General features: G+C 42.0%; 2 protein-coding genes across 2 annotated transcripts in view; one reads left to right on the top strand and one right to left on the bottom strand.

Moving 5' to 3' along the window:
* The window catches only part of POLR3GL (RNA polymerase III subunit GL), a 38412-nt gene that overhangs the window by 5213 nt on the left and 16090 nt on the right, over positions 1-17109 (top strand). The window lies entirely within an intron of this gene.
* On the bottom strand, positions 70-16373 carry LIX1L (limb and CNS expressed 1 like). The gene is made up of 6 exons (XM_069478881.1): positions 16063-16373; positions 7949-8112; positions 4833-4973; positions 1074-1169; positions 737-814; positions 70-395 (listed from the first exon to the last, which is right to left on the bottom strand). Exons 1-6 carry the CDS (start codon positions 16352-16354, stop codon positions 153-155), a joined length of 1014 nt encoding a protein of 337 aa, XP_069334982.1. The 5' UTR covers positions 16355-16373; the 3' UTR covers positions 70-152.

Below are 17109 nucleotides of genomic sequence, written 5' to 3'. Positions count from 1 at the left end.
TTAGCAAATAGGAATCCAGGTGTAGAATTTATACATATATATCTATATTTTAAAGTATAAAATTGAGAAAATATGTACAGAAATCATCCTAAGTCTTAGAAAGGAGACATACAAAAAGGCCTGGTGAGGACGGGGAGTATGTGGGTGGATGCCTAGCAGTTGGAAGAATGCATGTTGCCCAACTGCCCAGCAGCCAGCATGAGAATATCTTTCTTCTCCTTGTGGAAGCGCAGCTCCTTGCCTGCCAGTCGGGCTTCATCCAGCTCTCGCTCGGTGGAGGCCAGCTCTCTAGACAGTGCCCCCGGTACAGTCTGCTCCCTGCTTACCCAGTCCAAGGCCATTTGGTGGCGAATATCATCATCCAGGGCCCGGTGTGAATAATGAGCCAACACCTCCTGGTGGGGGAGGGGAACGTGAAGATCACTGAGAGGGTAACAGTTCATATCATACCACATTGACCCATCTGGGACTAAGAACTCTTAGCCTTGGAGACCTAACTGAGGTCAGCACCCAAGTCTTTCAAGGAGATTCTTAAGGAAACTTCCTGGTACGGAAGGTAAGACAGGCAAAAGAATCACAGTTAAGAATTAAATAGGAAAGATTATAGGACTGGAGAGGATACTTTCGATTTTCACAACCTGGTAACCATAGGCCTGTTTATTTCTAACACAGCAGCCACCTCAAAATAGTTTTCTGCCAGACTCCTCCTTACCCCCCAACTCATAAGATCTCTTACCTGACGAGAGCACTGTCTTTCCCTCATGGCCTTAAGGCTGCCATTCCAGTGCAGCAGTTGAAAAACTGTCATTAGCTCCTGGGGAAGAAGATATGAAGTAACAGGACAGTGATTTTATATTGCGAAGTTGCATCAGAATTACACAGGAAATCTTTTACAAAATGAATTGTGGAAACATTTCTCATCACTGTGATATGCCCTTGGGGGAAGGAAGGTATTTATATTTTGAAAAATATTCTAACAACCTTCTTTCCCTTCCTTTCCAATATCAATGAATCAGGGATTAGTAGGTGGCATTTGCAGCTGACCCATGTTATTAGAGCCAGAAGAACAGTACCTGGAACTCCAACATTGACTTGCCCTTGTTGGATTCCAGCATGAATCGGAAGGCACCAATCCCTGTATTTGGGTTGTCAGCTTCCTCCCTGTTGCCCTGGTAACAGAGGAAAGGAAAAGACAAATAGACTTTCAATCGGGATTATCATCTCAGGCAGCACTGTCCAATAAAAATATAATGCAAGCCACATATTTAATTTTAAATTCTCTAGATGCCACATTAAAGTAACTCAATTATAAAGTAAGCCACATTAACCCAATATATTCAAAATATTATTTTTGAACTATAATCAGTATAAACATTAATGCAATATTTTACATTCTTTTTCTTGCAATAAGTTTTTAAAATCTGTTATCTCTTTTATACTTAAAGCACATCTCAGTTCATACTAGACACATTTCAAGTGCTCAATAGCTATATGGAGCTAGTGGCTATTCTGTTGGTCAGCACAGACCTATAGGTGGTAGAAAAAGGTTAATCTGATTTTCCCTATTTTACAAAGTGGGAACACTGAGGCATAGGTAAGTGCTCTGATTTAGCCAAAATAAAAATGAGTTTGCCCAGCCTGAGCAAGAGCGAGACCCCCGTCTCTACTAAAAATAGAAAGAAATTATATGGACAGCTAAAAATATATATAGAAAAATTAGCCGGGCACGGTGGCGCATGCCTGTAGTCCCAGCTACTCGGGAGGCTGAGGCAGGAGGATCGCTTGAGCCCAGGAGTTTGAGGTTGCTGTGAGCTAGGCTGACGCCACGGCACTCTAGCCCGGGCAACAGAGTGACACTCTGTCTTAAAAAAAAAAAAAAAAAAAAATGTTTGGCATACCGTATTGGATTAGTCTAAAGGACAACTGGGCAATGCATTTGAAAGGGAAACTATAGGAGCCATAAGCGTGGGAAACGTTGACTTCCTGGTCATTTGCCTAATGTGTCTTCTATTGGTTTTATAACCCTGCAAGGGTGGAACTAAAACACTTTGTCCTACCTTCAAGCCTAGTGGGTGCAAAAATCAATATAGCATAGAAGTTAAGAGCATGGACTGGAATTCCCACTAGTAGTGTGGCTTTGGGGAAGTCATTTAACCTCTCTCTTCCTCAGTTTCCTCATCTGTAAAATGGGAATAAACATAGACCTACCTTATAGAATTGTTTTGAGAATTAAATACATTTTCTAAATTAAAAATAAAAATTTAAAAAGGGATAAATGTGGTCTAGAACTCCAATCATATAAAATGTAGGTACATTACTCTGCTGGTCCTGGTGTCCAGTTACACAATCCAAATCCACTCTGATACCGGCTATGGTTTGGTGTAGATTTGCTGGTGGTTTTTCTCTCTGGCTTAACTATTGGGAATAATTCCAGATCTTGGGACTGACTGCGACTCCCCAAATAGGGCATCTCCTGGTTTATTGGTGACCTTTTTGTCAAGTAGGAAATTAGGACCAGGAAACTACTGGGAACATAGGGATCCAACTTTGTCCTCCTACTTCCTGAGAAATTGCCTGCTCTTTCTAGCTGGTTCCATGCACCCACACATCCCAAGATTAGAACTTTATTCCGCATTCTGTGAGAAAGGGGACTAGGTAGAAGTCAGGAGCCAATCAGGTTATGTATCCAAATTCAGTTTATTGTAGGGTTTTCCTGTATATGTATTGCACCTAAAATAATGCCAATCACTTAGTAAGTAAAGCCACAAGTGCTAGTTAATTGTTATTATTATTTGTTGTTACTGGGCTAGAATCAACTGGAGGTCAGAACTACTCAAGATCAGCCCATATTGATTAACGTGTAGTTAATTTTTGTGGTGAAGCAAGGATCAAAAAATTTGGATTTAGAGGAAGAGGAAGGAGGGGAAAAAAAATACAAAATTTGGATTTAGAAGTGAAAACCTGGAAGGAAAAAGGTAATTTTCAAAATTAGGCATTAGGGCCCTGAGGCAAGCAACCATTTCATTTTTACTTGTAACTGTTCAATATGATACCTTATTCAGTGCCTCTTAAACTTTTCCATGACATGGCACTTATGAAATAATCATCATATCTGTATAGCCAACTGGGATATACAGAGGAGGATGCTGGCAGCCCAAATGATTTTGGGCAGAGGAGTTCATCTGTCCCAGGCCTTGCCCAGTCCCCTGGGAGCTGAGAGTAATCAATATGATGGCACACCTTCAGCCTATTTTGGACTGTACCAGAGTGACATGACCTACCAGTTAAGTTCTGCCTTATATCACACTTCCACACCTAACATGGTTAAACCAACTCCATTTATTCAATAAACATTTTATCACAGAATACTTGATAAGTGAAAGGATCGTTAGAATATAATTGGAAAGGAATTAGAGATAATTTAATTCAATCCACAAAGCAGATAACTGAAACAATTTTGTATATGTGATTACATCTTAACTAAATGCAAAGAGAACAGAAACAGAAAATTGGTCACTTTATCACCCTATCAATGAATTTGCAGGGAGGAAGAGGAAAACAGTTTTAATTTCTAAACTGTAACTCTAAACTAAGTGCTTAAAGGCCCAGCATGGTGGTTTATGTGTGTAATCCCAGCACTTTGGGAAGCCAAGGTGGGAGGATCTGCTTGAGGACAGGAGTTCAGAGACCAACCTGGACGAGACCCTATCTCTAGAAAAAAATAAGAAAAATTAGCCAGGCGTGGTGGTATGTGTCTGTAGCCCCAGCTACTAGGGAGGCTGAGGCAAGAGGATCACTCAAGCCCAGGACTTTGAAGCTGCAGTAGTATGATCATACCACCGCACTCTAGCCTGGTTGACAGAGTGAGACCCTGTCTCAAAAACACACACAAAAAAGTCTGCTTGGGGCCGGGTGCAGTGGCTCACGCCTGTAATCCTAGCACTCTGGGAGGCTGAGGCGGGTGGATCGTTCAAGGTCAGGAATTCGAGACCAGCCTGAGCAAGAGCGAGACCCCGTCTCTACTAAAAATAGAAAGAAATTATATGGACAACTAAAAATATATATAGAAAACATTAGCTGGGCATGGTGGCGCATGCCTGTAGTCCCAGCTACTTGGGAGGCTGAGGCAGAAGGATCGCTTGAGCCCAGGAGTTTGAGGTTCCTGTGAGCTAGGCTGACGCCATGGCACTCTAGCCCGGGCAACAGAGTGAGACTCTGTCTCAAAAACAACAACAACAACAACAAAAAAAACCAGTCTTATAGGCACAGTGTCCTATGCCTGTAATCCCATTGATTTAGGAGACTGAGGCAGGAGGATCACATGAGGCAAGGAGTTTGAGGCTGCAGTGAGGTATGATTGGGCAACTGCACTCCAGCCTGGGCAGCAGAGCAATACCCTGTCTCAAAAAACAAAACAAAGAAAACAAAGAAAAACAAAACAAAAAAACCCTAGTCTTACTTAAAAAAAAAAAAAAAAAAAACCTCAAAAAAAAGTAAGGGACTAAGGTCTTAAACCAAAATTGGGAAAAGAAAAATTCAAGCTCACTTTTCATTTTGGGATACTAAAGTTCCATAAATCTTGAATTAAAGGTTTCTAGATACCAAAGAGACAGTGAAAGAAGACAAAACAACAAAAAAACACATAAACACAGATATAGAATTAGAGATTGAGACATGGAACACGTGACACAACAGAGACTAAACATGAAGAACAGAGAGGTAGACAGGAAAGAAAACAAGAATTCATGCTCTGTTTCCCAGTAATTTATAAGAGTTCCCAACTGGCCAGTTCACCCATCTCCCTCTCTTCCTTCCAACTCCATGCAACTTACATTGAATGATGCCAGGGCTTCAGAGACACTCTTCTCAATGAACTCATCAGTGATTCTTCGGGAAGGATGTTCATTAAACACAGAGTTCATTAGTGCAATCTTTGCAGCACTCCTCCGGGCCTCAGCTTTTGTGGGGCAAAACTGGGCAGGGGAGAAAGAGTGAGAATATGTGTATATGTGCATCTGAGAAAGAGAAAGGAACAGTGGGAGGGAAACATTTGAGGTAGAAGATACTTGGACATTCTGGATAAATCAGTTGTGTTCAACACCCCCCGCCCAAAGTTTTTATTGTAAAATGGTTTGGCTGTTTGGAAACATAATTTTGATTCAACATCCTGAAGTCATTAAGGAACTGGAGACGGCTTAGCTCATACCAAATTGAATGCAGAATGAGGAAGACTGCTGATGTCAGCATATAATCACTGGACATGAAAAATACCCCTGTTTAAACTGTCGACAGAATTAATTACTCAAAAGCTAGATTCTGGCCAATTTATTATTAATAGAAATCTGTATCTTGTTCTCTTATTCTGTGGACAGGCAAGATTTTTTTGATTTCTCTAGATAATCCAAGATTAGAACAAAGCTGTGTCTAGGCTGCTTCTGCAGAGGAAGCCTCTGGTCTCTATCAGAAGCACCCACCTGGGATTCCTGGACTTCACTTTTAGCTGTAGGCAAGCACTTTCCCCAATAATGTAGTGAGCCAAAGAACTATCCCTGAACAAGGTATCATAGAACAAGTCTGATTTTCAGAAATAAATGATTCAACTTCAGATCCCTAGCCACCATAGTATTCCTTTATAATTGATCTTTACTGGCTCCCTCAAAGCCCTCTCTTCCCTCTGTCATTTATGATTAAGATTAGGGGAAAGACCCCCCACTGCTAAAAGATTAAGGGGAAAGGAAGAAAGTGATGTTGCAGTTTTTAAAAGTAGACCAGGTTATATTTACTACTTAACCATCATTACTATCATTAATTCCCAATTTTCTTTAGCTGACAGTTCTCTCTGAGGCAGCATATGGAGCTTGGTACATTAGCCATGAGTCTTCTTGCTTCTTCAGTTTCACTATCTCTACTTCTCTAGCATACTGCCCACTCTGCTCTATAGTGCTCTTTCTGAAAAAGTCATCTGTGAAGAAAACCACCAGGAGAAATTTTACCTGCCAAAGTGGATATAAAAGGTATAAGCTAAAAGAGGCCAACAGAGATAATTCTACTTTTTCAGAAAATAACAGAAATCAAATTACTGTGTTTCAGTTATGGGCATCATCATAAAAATTTTAAATCATTATTTAACAATGTGACTAAGTGGAAAGAAGGAAAGATCTTATTCTCTAAGAAAAGAAAGCATAAACATTAGTCATCCTGGGCATATATTTATTTCTCTGAAATGGCTAAAGATCTGACGGAAAAAATTTAGTCACCTGATTTGAAATGAAGGTTCCTTAGGACTTCAGTGGCATTCATGCAATAGATATTAATTGCCTACTATGTGCTGGGCACCCAGTTGGGTGGTAGGGATTTAATACTGAACAAAAAAGGAGACAGACACAATCTCTGCCTCCATGGAGCATACTCCACTAGGAGAGACAAACAGTTATGAATGTTGTAATAAGTGATGTGATAGGGGAAGTTCCAGATCCTATGGAAGGGCTGGGCGCGGTGGCTCACGCCGGTAATCCTAGCACTCTGGGAGGCTGAGGCAGGTGGATCGTTTGAGCTCAGGAGTTGGAGACCAGCCTGAGCAAGAGCGAGACCCCATCTCTACTAAAAATAGAAAGAAATTATCTGGACAGCCAAAAATATATGTAGAAAAAAATTAGCTGGGCATGGTGGCACATGCCTGTAGTCCCAGCTACTCGGGAGGCTGAGGCAGAAGGATTGCTTAAGCCCAGGAGTTTGAGGTTGCTGTGAGCGAGGCTGACACCATGGCACTCTGGCCTGGGCAACCGAGCAAGACTCTGTCTCAAAAAAAAAAAAAAAAAAAGATCCTATGGAAGCACATAGCAGGGGTTCTAACCCTGTCTAAGGGTTACACAAACCATATGGAAAACAGAACAAAATTGTTTACTATTTTCTCTAAATTCCTATTCAGACTCTTAAGTTGACATTTCAGAAGGTGCCTCCTGTCTGCAATGTAAAAAATCTATCTTTGTTGATAATATTCACCCTAGTCCATAATAATTTCTTACTACCCCATAATGGCAACCATTCTTTTCATCACCATAGGTCTTTCTTACAACTGTAGAATGTTAGTGGTAGAAAAGACTTTAGAAATAATCTAACCTATCCCCCTTCATGTTATAGGTTGGGAAACAGGCCCAGAAAAGTTTATCTGACTAGCCCCACTGGCAGTCAGGGGAATGAGAGTTTGGATCTCCTAACTCTTAGATGAATACTGTTTCCACAATACATAGTCCCTCCCCTTGATCTCTTAGAGAATTCAAACCTTGCTTTCTTTAGTAATTGTCTATGAAAAAGCACTAAGGGCCAGGCATCGTGGCTCATGCCTGTAATCCTAGCACTCTGGGAGGCTGAGAGAGGAGGATCACTTGAGGTCAGGAGTTCGAGACCAGAGTTAGACCCCATTTCTACTTAAAATAGAAAAAAATAGCTGGGCGTGGTGGCTCTAGCAGGCTGAGGCAGGAGGATCCCTTGAGCCTAGGAGTTTTAGGTTGCTGTGAGCTAGGCTGACGCCACGGCACTCTAGCCCAGGCAACAGAGCAAGAGTCTGTCTCAAAAAAAAAGCAGAAGACAAAGAAAAAGCATTAAGGGCAAAGAATATTGTTCTATATCCTCAAGAAGAGATGGCAGGAAGTTGGAATGCAATAATAGAAGCCAGATCAGAACATGGGTTGGGTGCTGGTAGTTTGATAAAGTGAGCAAGGGCATATTCAAATTCAAAATGGGTTTGAGTTTTTGAAAGAAAAGCATGCTACTGAGGTTCTTTTGTGATCAAATGAGCCTCAAATGCTTGCCAGAATTATTTACTCAGAATTGGTTTAGGTCCTCAAATATGTGATTTCAGATGCACATTTAATGGCCAGAGTGGTGGAGAAAGCCCTTACTAGCACCTGAGTATTTATCGTTGCTACTGCCATCTCACAACTCTTACCTGGAAACTCCCAAAGCAACTTCCCCCAGGCAGGGTGACATAGCAGACATAGGGAGGACTGTTGGAGGGAACCATCTCATAAACCACTAAAGCCCCATTCTTCAAGTCAGCCCCACGGGACTGCTTCATCTGCCAGAATTCCTGAAGTGCCTCCACAACGTTCACTACAAAAAGAGAAGTAGTTAAGTTCGGCAATGAGAACACCTCGAAGTAGTGCTGGTGCTTCAATACAGTACCTGTAATCTGTACCTACATTAAGAGTCTGCCCCTTAGCTCCCTACCTATCACCATTTAAAAGCATTTAAATTAATAAACCTAGACGGTGATTAAATTAATTTACATAGGAAGAACAGAGTATGCCTGCTTTCCTCCCTCACCTCTAGTTCACATTTTGATTTAGTCCTGGAATAACTTAAATATTGGGAGTAGAATTTCCAAGGTCAGCAGAACACTATCACTGCCTGATGAAATACAAGTAGATTATTCCACAATTGGTCAGCTGGCCCAGGATGATGATGGCCAGCATAGTAAGTGCTAACATTTATTGAACACTTACTGTATGTCAGGCATTTCCTTAAGTGTTTTACCCATTTAATCACAACAATCTTATGAGGCAGGTACTTTTATTATCCCCATTTTACAGATGAGGGAAATGAAGTATAGAAAAGTTAAATAATTTGCCCAAGGTTATAACAGCTAGCAAGTAGAATTCAAGAATAAGAATTTAAACTCAGGCAGTCTTGGTTCCACAATCAATATTCTTTTATACAATACTGCCACTCAAGGAAATATGAGCAAAGAGTGAGCAAATCCATGGCCAGATTTCTTATCCATCCAGGAATACTATGTGTATACTATGTGAGATGGAAGAAAGAGAGAGAGAGAACACTTCTCTTCTGAGGCTTTACCTTGGTATAAATGATTTTTGGAGGAACCGTATGGTGGGAGACACTTCTCCATGGGTCTCTCATGCTCCTTCACATCTTGCTGGGTTAAGATTGCAAAGCCCTGACTGCTCTTTACTTAGGCCATTTCTCAGGACTGTGTTTGCAGCAAGAAACCTTAAGGGATGAGGTAATGTCTCCCACTGGGACAAAGAACAAGCTTGCTTACAGCTTGTTATAAAAGGGCAGGTTCTCCAAGCTCAGTATTCCTCTCTTGTGATGCAACTTGCAGCCTGTGCAAGCATCTACCTGAGCCCTCCACATCGGACTTGGGAGGAGGCAAAGAGGACTAATACAAATGTGATGCTCATGCTACTTGCTATGCTGTGAGTAATGAAGTCTTTTGTCTCTGACCCAGAAGTCTCTTGACTTCAGCCAGCATCCAGGAAACAATAACTGGCTAACTTACTAGTTGTAAATAGGATAAAATCAAACTCCAGACCTGCCATTGTATTCTAGAACACTTCTTCCCATTCCCTACCTTTTCCTTATGTAGCCTACAGTGTAAAGAGGGGGAGAGATACTAACCAAATAATTTCAAACAAATATAAAACTGTAACTGTGATATGTGCTATAAAGGAGTAGTGGATGGTGGGAAATGCTATAGGAATATCTGAGCTAGTTAAAAGGTCAAAGAAAGTTACCCTGAGGAGGTGATAACTATGCTCAGGTATGAGTAGAAATTCACTAGGCAAGAGATGAGAGAATAGTGTTCTGAGCATAAGGAACAGCATGTACAAAGGCTCTCTGACAGCAGGGAACATGGTGAATACAGGGACTAAAAGAAGGCCATTGTGGATCCAAAAGAGGGAATGAGGGGAAGTGTGATGCAAGATGAAGTTGCTAGAGGAGGCAGGGACCAGACCAAGTAGGGCCTTTTAGGTCATGTTAGAGGATTGGCTTTATCCTAGAGCAATAGGGAGCAATTGAAGGATTTTAAACAGAAGGAGGGATGAGAGCAGTTTGCCTTTGGAAAGGATCACTTTGACTCTAGGGTTCCAACATTTAACTAAATCCTCATAATAAGAAGTTATCACACGTGCTTTCCAATATCTTGCAACATGGAGTCTCCTACTCTTAATTGCAACAAGGACTCATTCATTCTTTCATATTACCTTAGTTCAGGTGTTTCAAGAAGACACCAAGATAGGATAGACATGCAAGAGATTTACTGGGGAGGAAGTAGGAGAAGGCAGGCCCTCAGATCACAGTGAAGGTCTGACACCTATGGAAGAGAGGGAGGGAAGGAGGTTTGGATATGAGGACCTCACACTGCAGTGCAGTTTCATGAAAGGTTTGGCCAACCCGGTGGGAAGTCCTCATGCCAAAGGAATCCCACATCTCACCAGAATGTGCCTGTGTATGCTCAGTCATTGGCTGGGAGCAGCCTACAGGAAGTGTGGCCTTGGTGCAAACATGGTGATGGACCCAGAGGGGGCAGCAGCTGAGGCTGTTAGTTATGCTCCCTGTAGCAGGAGATCTGAACAGCACATTTTCATGGCTGCCATACGCGCATTAAGCAAAAATTTGAGCACTTAATAAGTGTGTGGCTCTATTCTAGGCATTAGGGATGCAAAGAAAAACACACAGTCCTGTCAATAAGGTGTTTAAAATCTAGTACCCAAAAATAAGTTATCTCACCTGCTCAACAGCAGAAACGGGAACAACCCATACACCAATCAGAGGTGAAAAGCAGCATAAGCTCTTTTCTAATACCATATCTTTGACTTTTTAGAATGTTCTTTCTTCTATTAAAAGACAGCATGAAAAGGAAACTCTCTTTCCCACCCTTGGTTTTGGCAAGGGCTCTTCAAAGGTCACTGCTGCCCAGAAAGCTTAGCCATCTTTGTTCTTTCCATTGAGATCTTTTCAGCCCCAGTTCTCTCTTTGAGACAATTTAGCACAATGCACTGGGTGACAGCTCTCCTGACATGCAAACAACACAGAGAATATTGGAATAAAGAAGAAGGGGAGGAGACCACTGTAATTAGGAAGGTCTTATTAAAAGGCATATGCCCAGTCTATGTTCAGTTAAATCCCTCTTGGCACAGAGTAGAGGACCAATTTTTAATGATTACTCAAAGCCAAAGGAAATGGGGAGTCTTATTTCAGAAATGTGAGTATAAAATGAGAGATTGGGCAAAATAGTCAAGAAAAAGCAATTAATTGTGGTCAGCATTTGAAAATGCTCATAGACTCATTAATTTTTTTTTAGACTCAATTTTTAAAGCTGGAAGGAACTTTAGAAATCACCTAGTCCGGCTTAGGCTAAGGTAGGGCAGATGACTTGCTCAAGGTCACATAGCTGTTACATAGTTGGGGCATGAATCTAGATATCCTGATGCCAGTGTTCTTTCCAATTTGGGAATCTTAACCCAAGGTCAAAGGTCCAGTCTATGATTGGGCTTCACAGGGGCTCACAATCCCCCTAAAACTGTTAGGTAAAATTATCTGTGTGTATGCATATAAGTATTTGTGCATGTGTATGTGAGGGGTGCCCACAGTTTTTGTCAGATTTCCATTGATGAACCATGGATATAATGGTTTACATAAGGATGGCTAAAGAACAGCGGAGTACGAGGGTAGGAATGATGAGAGGTACATGTTTGACAGCCACAATTGCTTTCTGTAAGACCAAGATAGTGAGGGATATTTTAGTGCATATATCCTGATGTTAAACAACAATAAAAAAGAGAATAATTTGGTTTTTGCCTTTAAGAGATGAAATATTAGAGGAATATCTAAGTGCAGTGAGAGGTACAGATCATTTATCTACCAGAATAAAAACATTAAAACAACACATGAAACTATAGTAAAGATTTTATATTATAAGAATAAATACAGGGGGATGGGGGAAAAAAGAACAAATACAATATATGGTGGGGGAACAGGGATAAAGAGATAATAAATAGATAATGAAATTGAGAGGTAAGTAAAAAGGCTCTCCCTGATCATACAGGATGGTGAGAATAGCTGGCCCAGCTTAATTCACATTATTGTGGAAGATAGGGAAGCTGGTTAACAATATTTCATCCGGTATTTACTATTTCAGTTTTTAGAAGGTACCCCTGAATAGTCCACAGTACACAGTCTCTGTGGAAGGGAGGGACTGGGAAATATTAATAACAGTGACTTTGGGAAGGGACTCTGGTAGACTGAATAATGGCCCCTCCTAGGATGTCCATGTCTTAATCCTTGGAACCTGTGAATGTTACCTTATGTGGCAAAGACTTGTTGGCAGATGTGTTTAAAGAATTTGAGATAGGGAGATTATCCTAAATCTGGGTGGGCCCTAAAGGCAATCACAAGTGTCCTTATAAGAGGGAGGCAGATTTGACAAAACACAGAAGAGGAGAAGGCATAGAGGCAGAGATTGGAATGATACAGTCAGAAGTCAAGGAATGTCGGCAGCCCCCAGAAGCTGGACGAGGCAAAGAGTGGATTTTCCACTAGAGCTTCTGGAGGGAGCACAGCCCTGCCAACACCTTGATTTTGGCCCAGTAATACTGATTTTGGACTTATGGCCTCCAGGGCTGTGAGAGAATAAATTTCTGTTGTTTTAAGCTACCAAGTTTGTGATAATTTGTTACAGCAGTCACAGGAAACTAATACAGGGACTAATCCAACATTTCTAAAAGTTAGAAATATTCGGACCAATCAATTTAACTCCAGTCACTTAACAGGAAAAGAAGCTATCTGTGATTCTGAGGAAAAGGAACAACTAAACAGAAAATATTACACAAGATTCATTTGTTCAACTTAGGGGAGTAGCTGGGCAAAATTTCCAATCATGTAGTCATATTATAAGATAAAGGGATAGCAATAATTCCAAAACAACACATTTGAAGAGAGAAATGTAGCAGTTACAGAGGAAGGAAAGTAACTTGCTCAATCGTGCCAGTTTAGGGATTGTCAGATGTCAAACATGAGAAGGGGACTATATGCTATGTAGAAAAACGGGCAAAGGAAATGGTAATGCTAATCATAGCTAGCATTTGCACAGTTTTCAAAGCATTTCCAAATGCATAATAATAGCAACCAATCTGAGTACTATTATATTCTGCATGCTTTACATTGATTATCTCATTTAATCTACCTAAAATTATCAGGATAGGTATTATAGTACCCATTCTACAAAAAGTAAACAAATTAAGGAATAGGCCGGGATTTAGAAACAATGTTTGTTGGGCTCAAAAGTCCACCCTCTTTTCTATTGTACCATCCTGCCTTCTTGTACCATTAATCCTCACACATGCTCTGTAAAGTGGACTGTGAGCTCCGTCAAGATAGGTACTAAATATCTGCCTTGTTCACCACTGCATCTGGTGATCAATAAATGTTTGTTAAATGAATGAATGGAACAGATGAGACTTAGAGAGATTTAGCAATTTCTTTAAGATCACAGAGACACTGTTTGACAGGGCCAAGTCCTCTGATTCCAAATCCCATACACTATAAACTGATTAAAATCATGTGTGTATGTTGGGTAGGTGGGTGAGAGGGGGAGATAAAGGATAAACAGATGAAATAATGGAAGAATTTTTTTGTATGAATGCTAAGATCCTACATGAATGAACGTAAATCTAAAGACTGTGACTTGGCTTGGTGCCAAGCTCATGCCTGTAATCCCAACACTTTGGGAGGCCAAAGAGGGAGAATCACTTGAAGCTAGGAATTTGAGACCAGCCAGGGCAACATAGCAAGACCCCATCTCTACAAAAACTTTAAGTGGCCAGGCATGGTGGCACGCACCTGTAGTCCCAGTTACTTGGGAGGTTGAGGTGAGAGGATTGCTTGAGCCTGGGAGTTTGAGGTTACAGTGAGCTATGATTACACTACTGCACTCCAGCCTGGGAGACAGAGCAAGACCCCAGCTTAAATAAATAAAAAATAAATAAATAAATTTTTAAAAACTCACCGTGACTGGAAAAGGGGAATTTGAAGCAGTCAGGAAGAAGAAGATGTGGTAAAGCATTGCTGGATGAGGGAATGGTCTGGGCAGAGACCAAAATAAATTGTATTCAGGGGAATAGAGCCATCCCCCAAATACCATGCCATCAGTCACAAGGGTATGTGGGTACATGCCAATGGCAGCTTTGCCTAAGAATTGAAACAGAATAAGTGATTCCATGTGGTGAAGGACTTCTGAGCCAAATCGGCAGAGATTCTGCTTGCTGAACTATCTGCCAAACTAAAGTACTGGCTGGACACCCAGACTGGAAATGAGAAACTTAAGAATAATGAGAGAAACTGTGATGGGAGGTGGGGAGGTGGGAGAGAGAATCACCACAGAGTCTGAAGCCTGAGTGTTCTTTGTCAACACAATCCTCTTTTTTCCTCATCCTTGTTAAGGAAATGAAAGTTTTTACAGCATGCCCAGTTTAGAAGCCAAACCAGAGGCTCTCCAGGTAACACAGACAAGAAAAAGGGTATACTCCTCTATAATTTTAATAAATGCCTATAAGTTTCCTATAGGAAGACTTCATATTTAGGGTGACCGCTCCTGGCTACTCCTGTGCCCAGAGGCAAAGACCTTCCCTTGAACTCAACTTAAAGAGACCTGAAGCAGCAGCATAGTAGCTGATGGCAGTTCCATCATATAGTCTTGTTACATCTAGGAATTAAAATGGAAAAATAACTCCCTCATAATGAATTTCAGAATCATTTTCATTTGTATCTCTAGCACCTAGCAGAGTACCTGCCCTATGGTAGGAGTTCAAATTGTATGAAGAACAAAAGGAAACTGACGGTAAATGAATCATTAGGTATGTATAGCAAAATGGATCTGAAAATCTGTTTTCATCAGAATTTTTTGGTTTACACAATCAGGATTTAAGAGTGGGAGAAAATGAGACATGTTATTCTTAAGGAAGTATGAACCAACAAATCTGAGATGATGATCATTTTTAGGTACCCATTATGTGTCAGTTGCAATATCTCAGTTAATCCACACGATCCCCAAAGAAACTGAAGCTCAGTGAGGTTGAGTCTCTTCCCCCAAGACATAGCTGGTAAAGACAGAAATCTCCAAAGTCTGTGTGTGCTCTTTTCACTACACTTTCTCAAAACCAAAAAACAAAAACATAAAAAGTCTATAGAGAAAGCCCTGCAACCTTTCTCTGTATTACTATTAAATTAGAAAGTTAAAGATACAGTTACTTTCAGGTCAAGTAGGACGTGGCCAAGCAGACAGAAGTGATGTTGGAAATTCCAGACTTAAATTCTGTATCCCACACCCCTCACTATATATTCCTTGTTACTTACACTATAAATATGGAACTTGAACTCAGACAGGAAATTCTACATTGGTTAAATAAAAACAACGAAGAAAATCCTCACATCCCCCTTCCCAGAAATTAGACATCTTTAGATGAAGATTTCTAAGCAAAATAGGGTTTCTATCTGGCTCATTTCCACAGAATTTAACATTGACAGAGCCAAGGCCTGGGATTTATCCTCAGTTCCTGGACAAGGGCCAGGAAAACAAAGCCAGACAGAGGCAGGAGTTCTGAGTCTCCATACTAAAAAAGACAACCAAAGTGAGGTACTAAGCCACAGGAAACTGGTGTGGGCTCAGTGGTATGGGTCCAGATTTAAAGAAAGGCACAATTATTATGAGTGACTTGTGAAGGTACTACCTAACTAGCCAGCAAATCTTAAGTTGCATTGAAATTTCAGAGTTAAGTAAGTAAAGAATTAAAAAGTCGACGTCAAGGAGATGGAGTAAATTAAATTAACAGGGGAGCGCAGGAATTGATGAGACCACAGAGGAAAGATTGAGAGGGTGTGGATGAGAAATGGAATCTGTGATGAAGGACAGGATCCCACACAATGGGGACTGGTTCTCAAAGGTAGAAAGATGTTAACGCCTTAAGCTAGAGGAGGAATTCTATTTCCGAAAGAGAAAAGGTTGAGAAGAAAAGAGGACTGTATCTGAAAAAGGGGGTCTCTGGAGAATATATTAATAACTCAGTAAAGGGGAGGAGGTGGCTTAAACGTATGTGTATGTGTGTGTGCGTCTGTGCGTGAGCGTGTGTGTAGCCCAGAAGTAAACTCCCCAAAAGGAAATGCATGTTAGGGCTCCATGCCAGGAAAAGCGATCCGGAGGACTGTGGGAGCAAGGCTCCCTTACAGAGAGTGTCCCGCAGGAGGCCAGACCCGCAGACTCACCTCGGCCATAGCCCTGCGTGTGCTTGGCGAAGCTCCTTACCACGGCCTCCACAGCCTCCCGCAGCACAGCCGGGCTGCCGGCGGCGCCGGGGGGCAGGGGCAGCCCGGGGGCCCCTGACGCGAGCAGCGGCGGCGGGGGCGGTGCGGGGGGCGGTGGGGCCGGCGGGGGGCCCGCTGGGGGTGTGGCGGCAGCAGCCGCGGCCCCAGTCACTCCGGGCCGCAGCGCTCGAAGAGTGCCCCTCCCGCTAGTGCCCACTCCAGGCTGCAGCCTCTGTGCTCGCATCGTTTCCATCCCGGCTGCCGGTGGAGTAGCGGCCCTCAGCCTGCCAGCCTGGCCAGCTAACGGTCCCCGCCACCCCAGTCAGCGAGCGCCTGGGGACTGAGGGCGGTGCCGAGGCCGAGCTGTCAGTCAATTGAGGGCGGGGACGAGCCAGGTCCCATGCCAATCACCAGTGAGGGGGCGGGAGCTGGAGGGCTCCCGCTTCGCCATAGGCAACATATTGAGGAGGGCGGAGGTTCTGAGGACCAATTGCAATAAGAAAAAGCGATATCTTGTGTAAAGCAGACACATAGCTTGGGCGCGTCTTTGAGAGTCCTGCGGCGAGCACTAGAAAGCTGGCTAGAATCTGGGGGCGGAGCTTGAAGAAAAAAAAATGGGCCTGGATGCAAGGCTGCAGAGAATTGTAGACACAGGATTCTTAGAGAACATTGTCTGACCATTTCATTTCATAGAGGTAGATGAGGAAAGTGTGGCTCAGAGAAGTGATGCGACTTGTCCAGTATCACATGCAATTGGTGGTGGAGTGAAAGCAAGAAAGATACTGGAATTTAATGAGCATATACTATACAGTGTACTTTAGTGCATTGTTTTATTTAGTGATCACAATCACTAACTAGATTTTATTATTTTATGGATAAGGAAACAGATGCTCAGGGAGGCTAGATAAATTGACCAAAATTAAATAGCTAGGAGAAGGCTTAAGGGGCGCTCAGACACAGGTGTTCTGATTCCCAATATTTTTATCTTTTCATTATGACACATTGTTG

Source organism: Eulemur rufifrons, chromosome 8 (assembly GCF_041146395.1).
Source record: "Eulemur rufifrons isolate Redbay chromosome 8, OSU_ERuf_1, whole genome shotgun sequence".
In the NCBI taxonomy this organism is placed as follows: Eukaryota; Metazoa; Chordata; class Mammalia; order Primates; family Lemuridae; genus Eulemur; species Eulemur rufifrons.
This window is presented reverse-complemented; position numbering and strand designations above follow the sequence as displayed.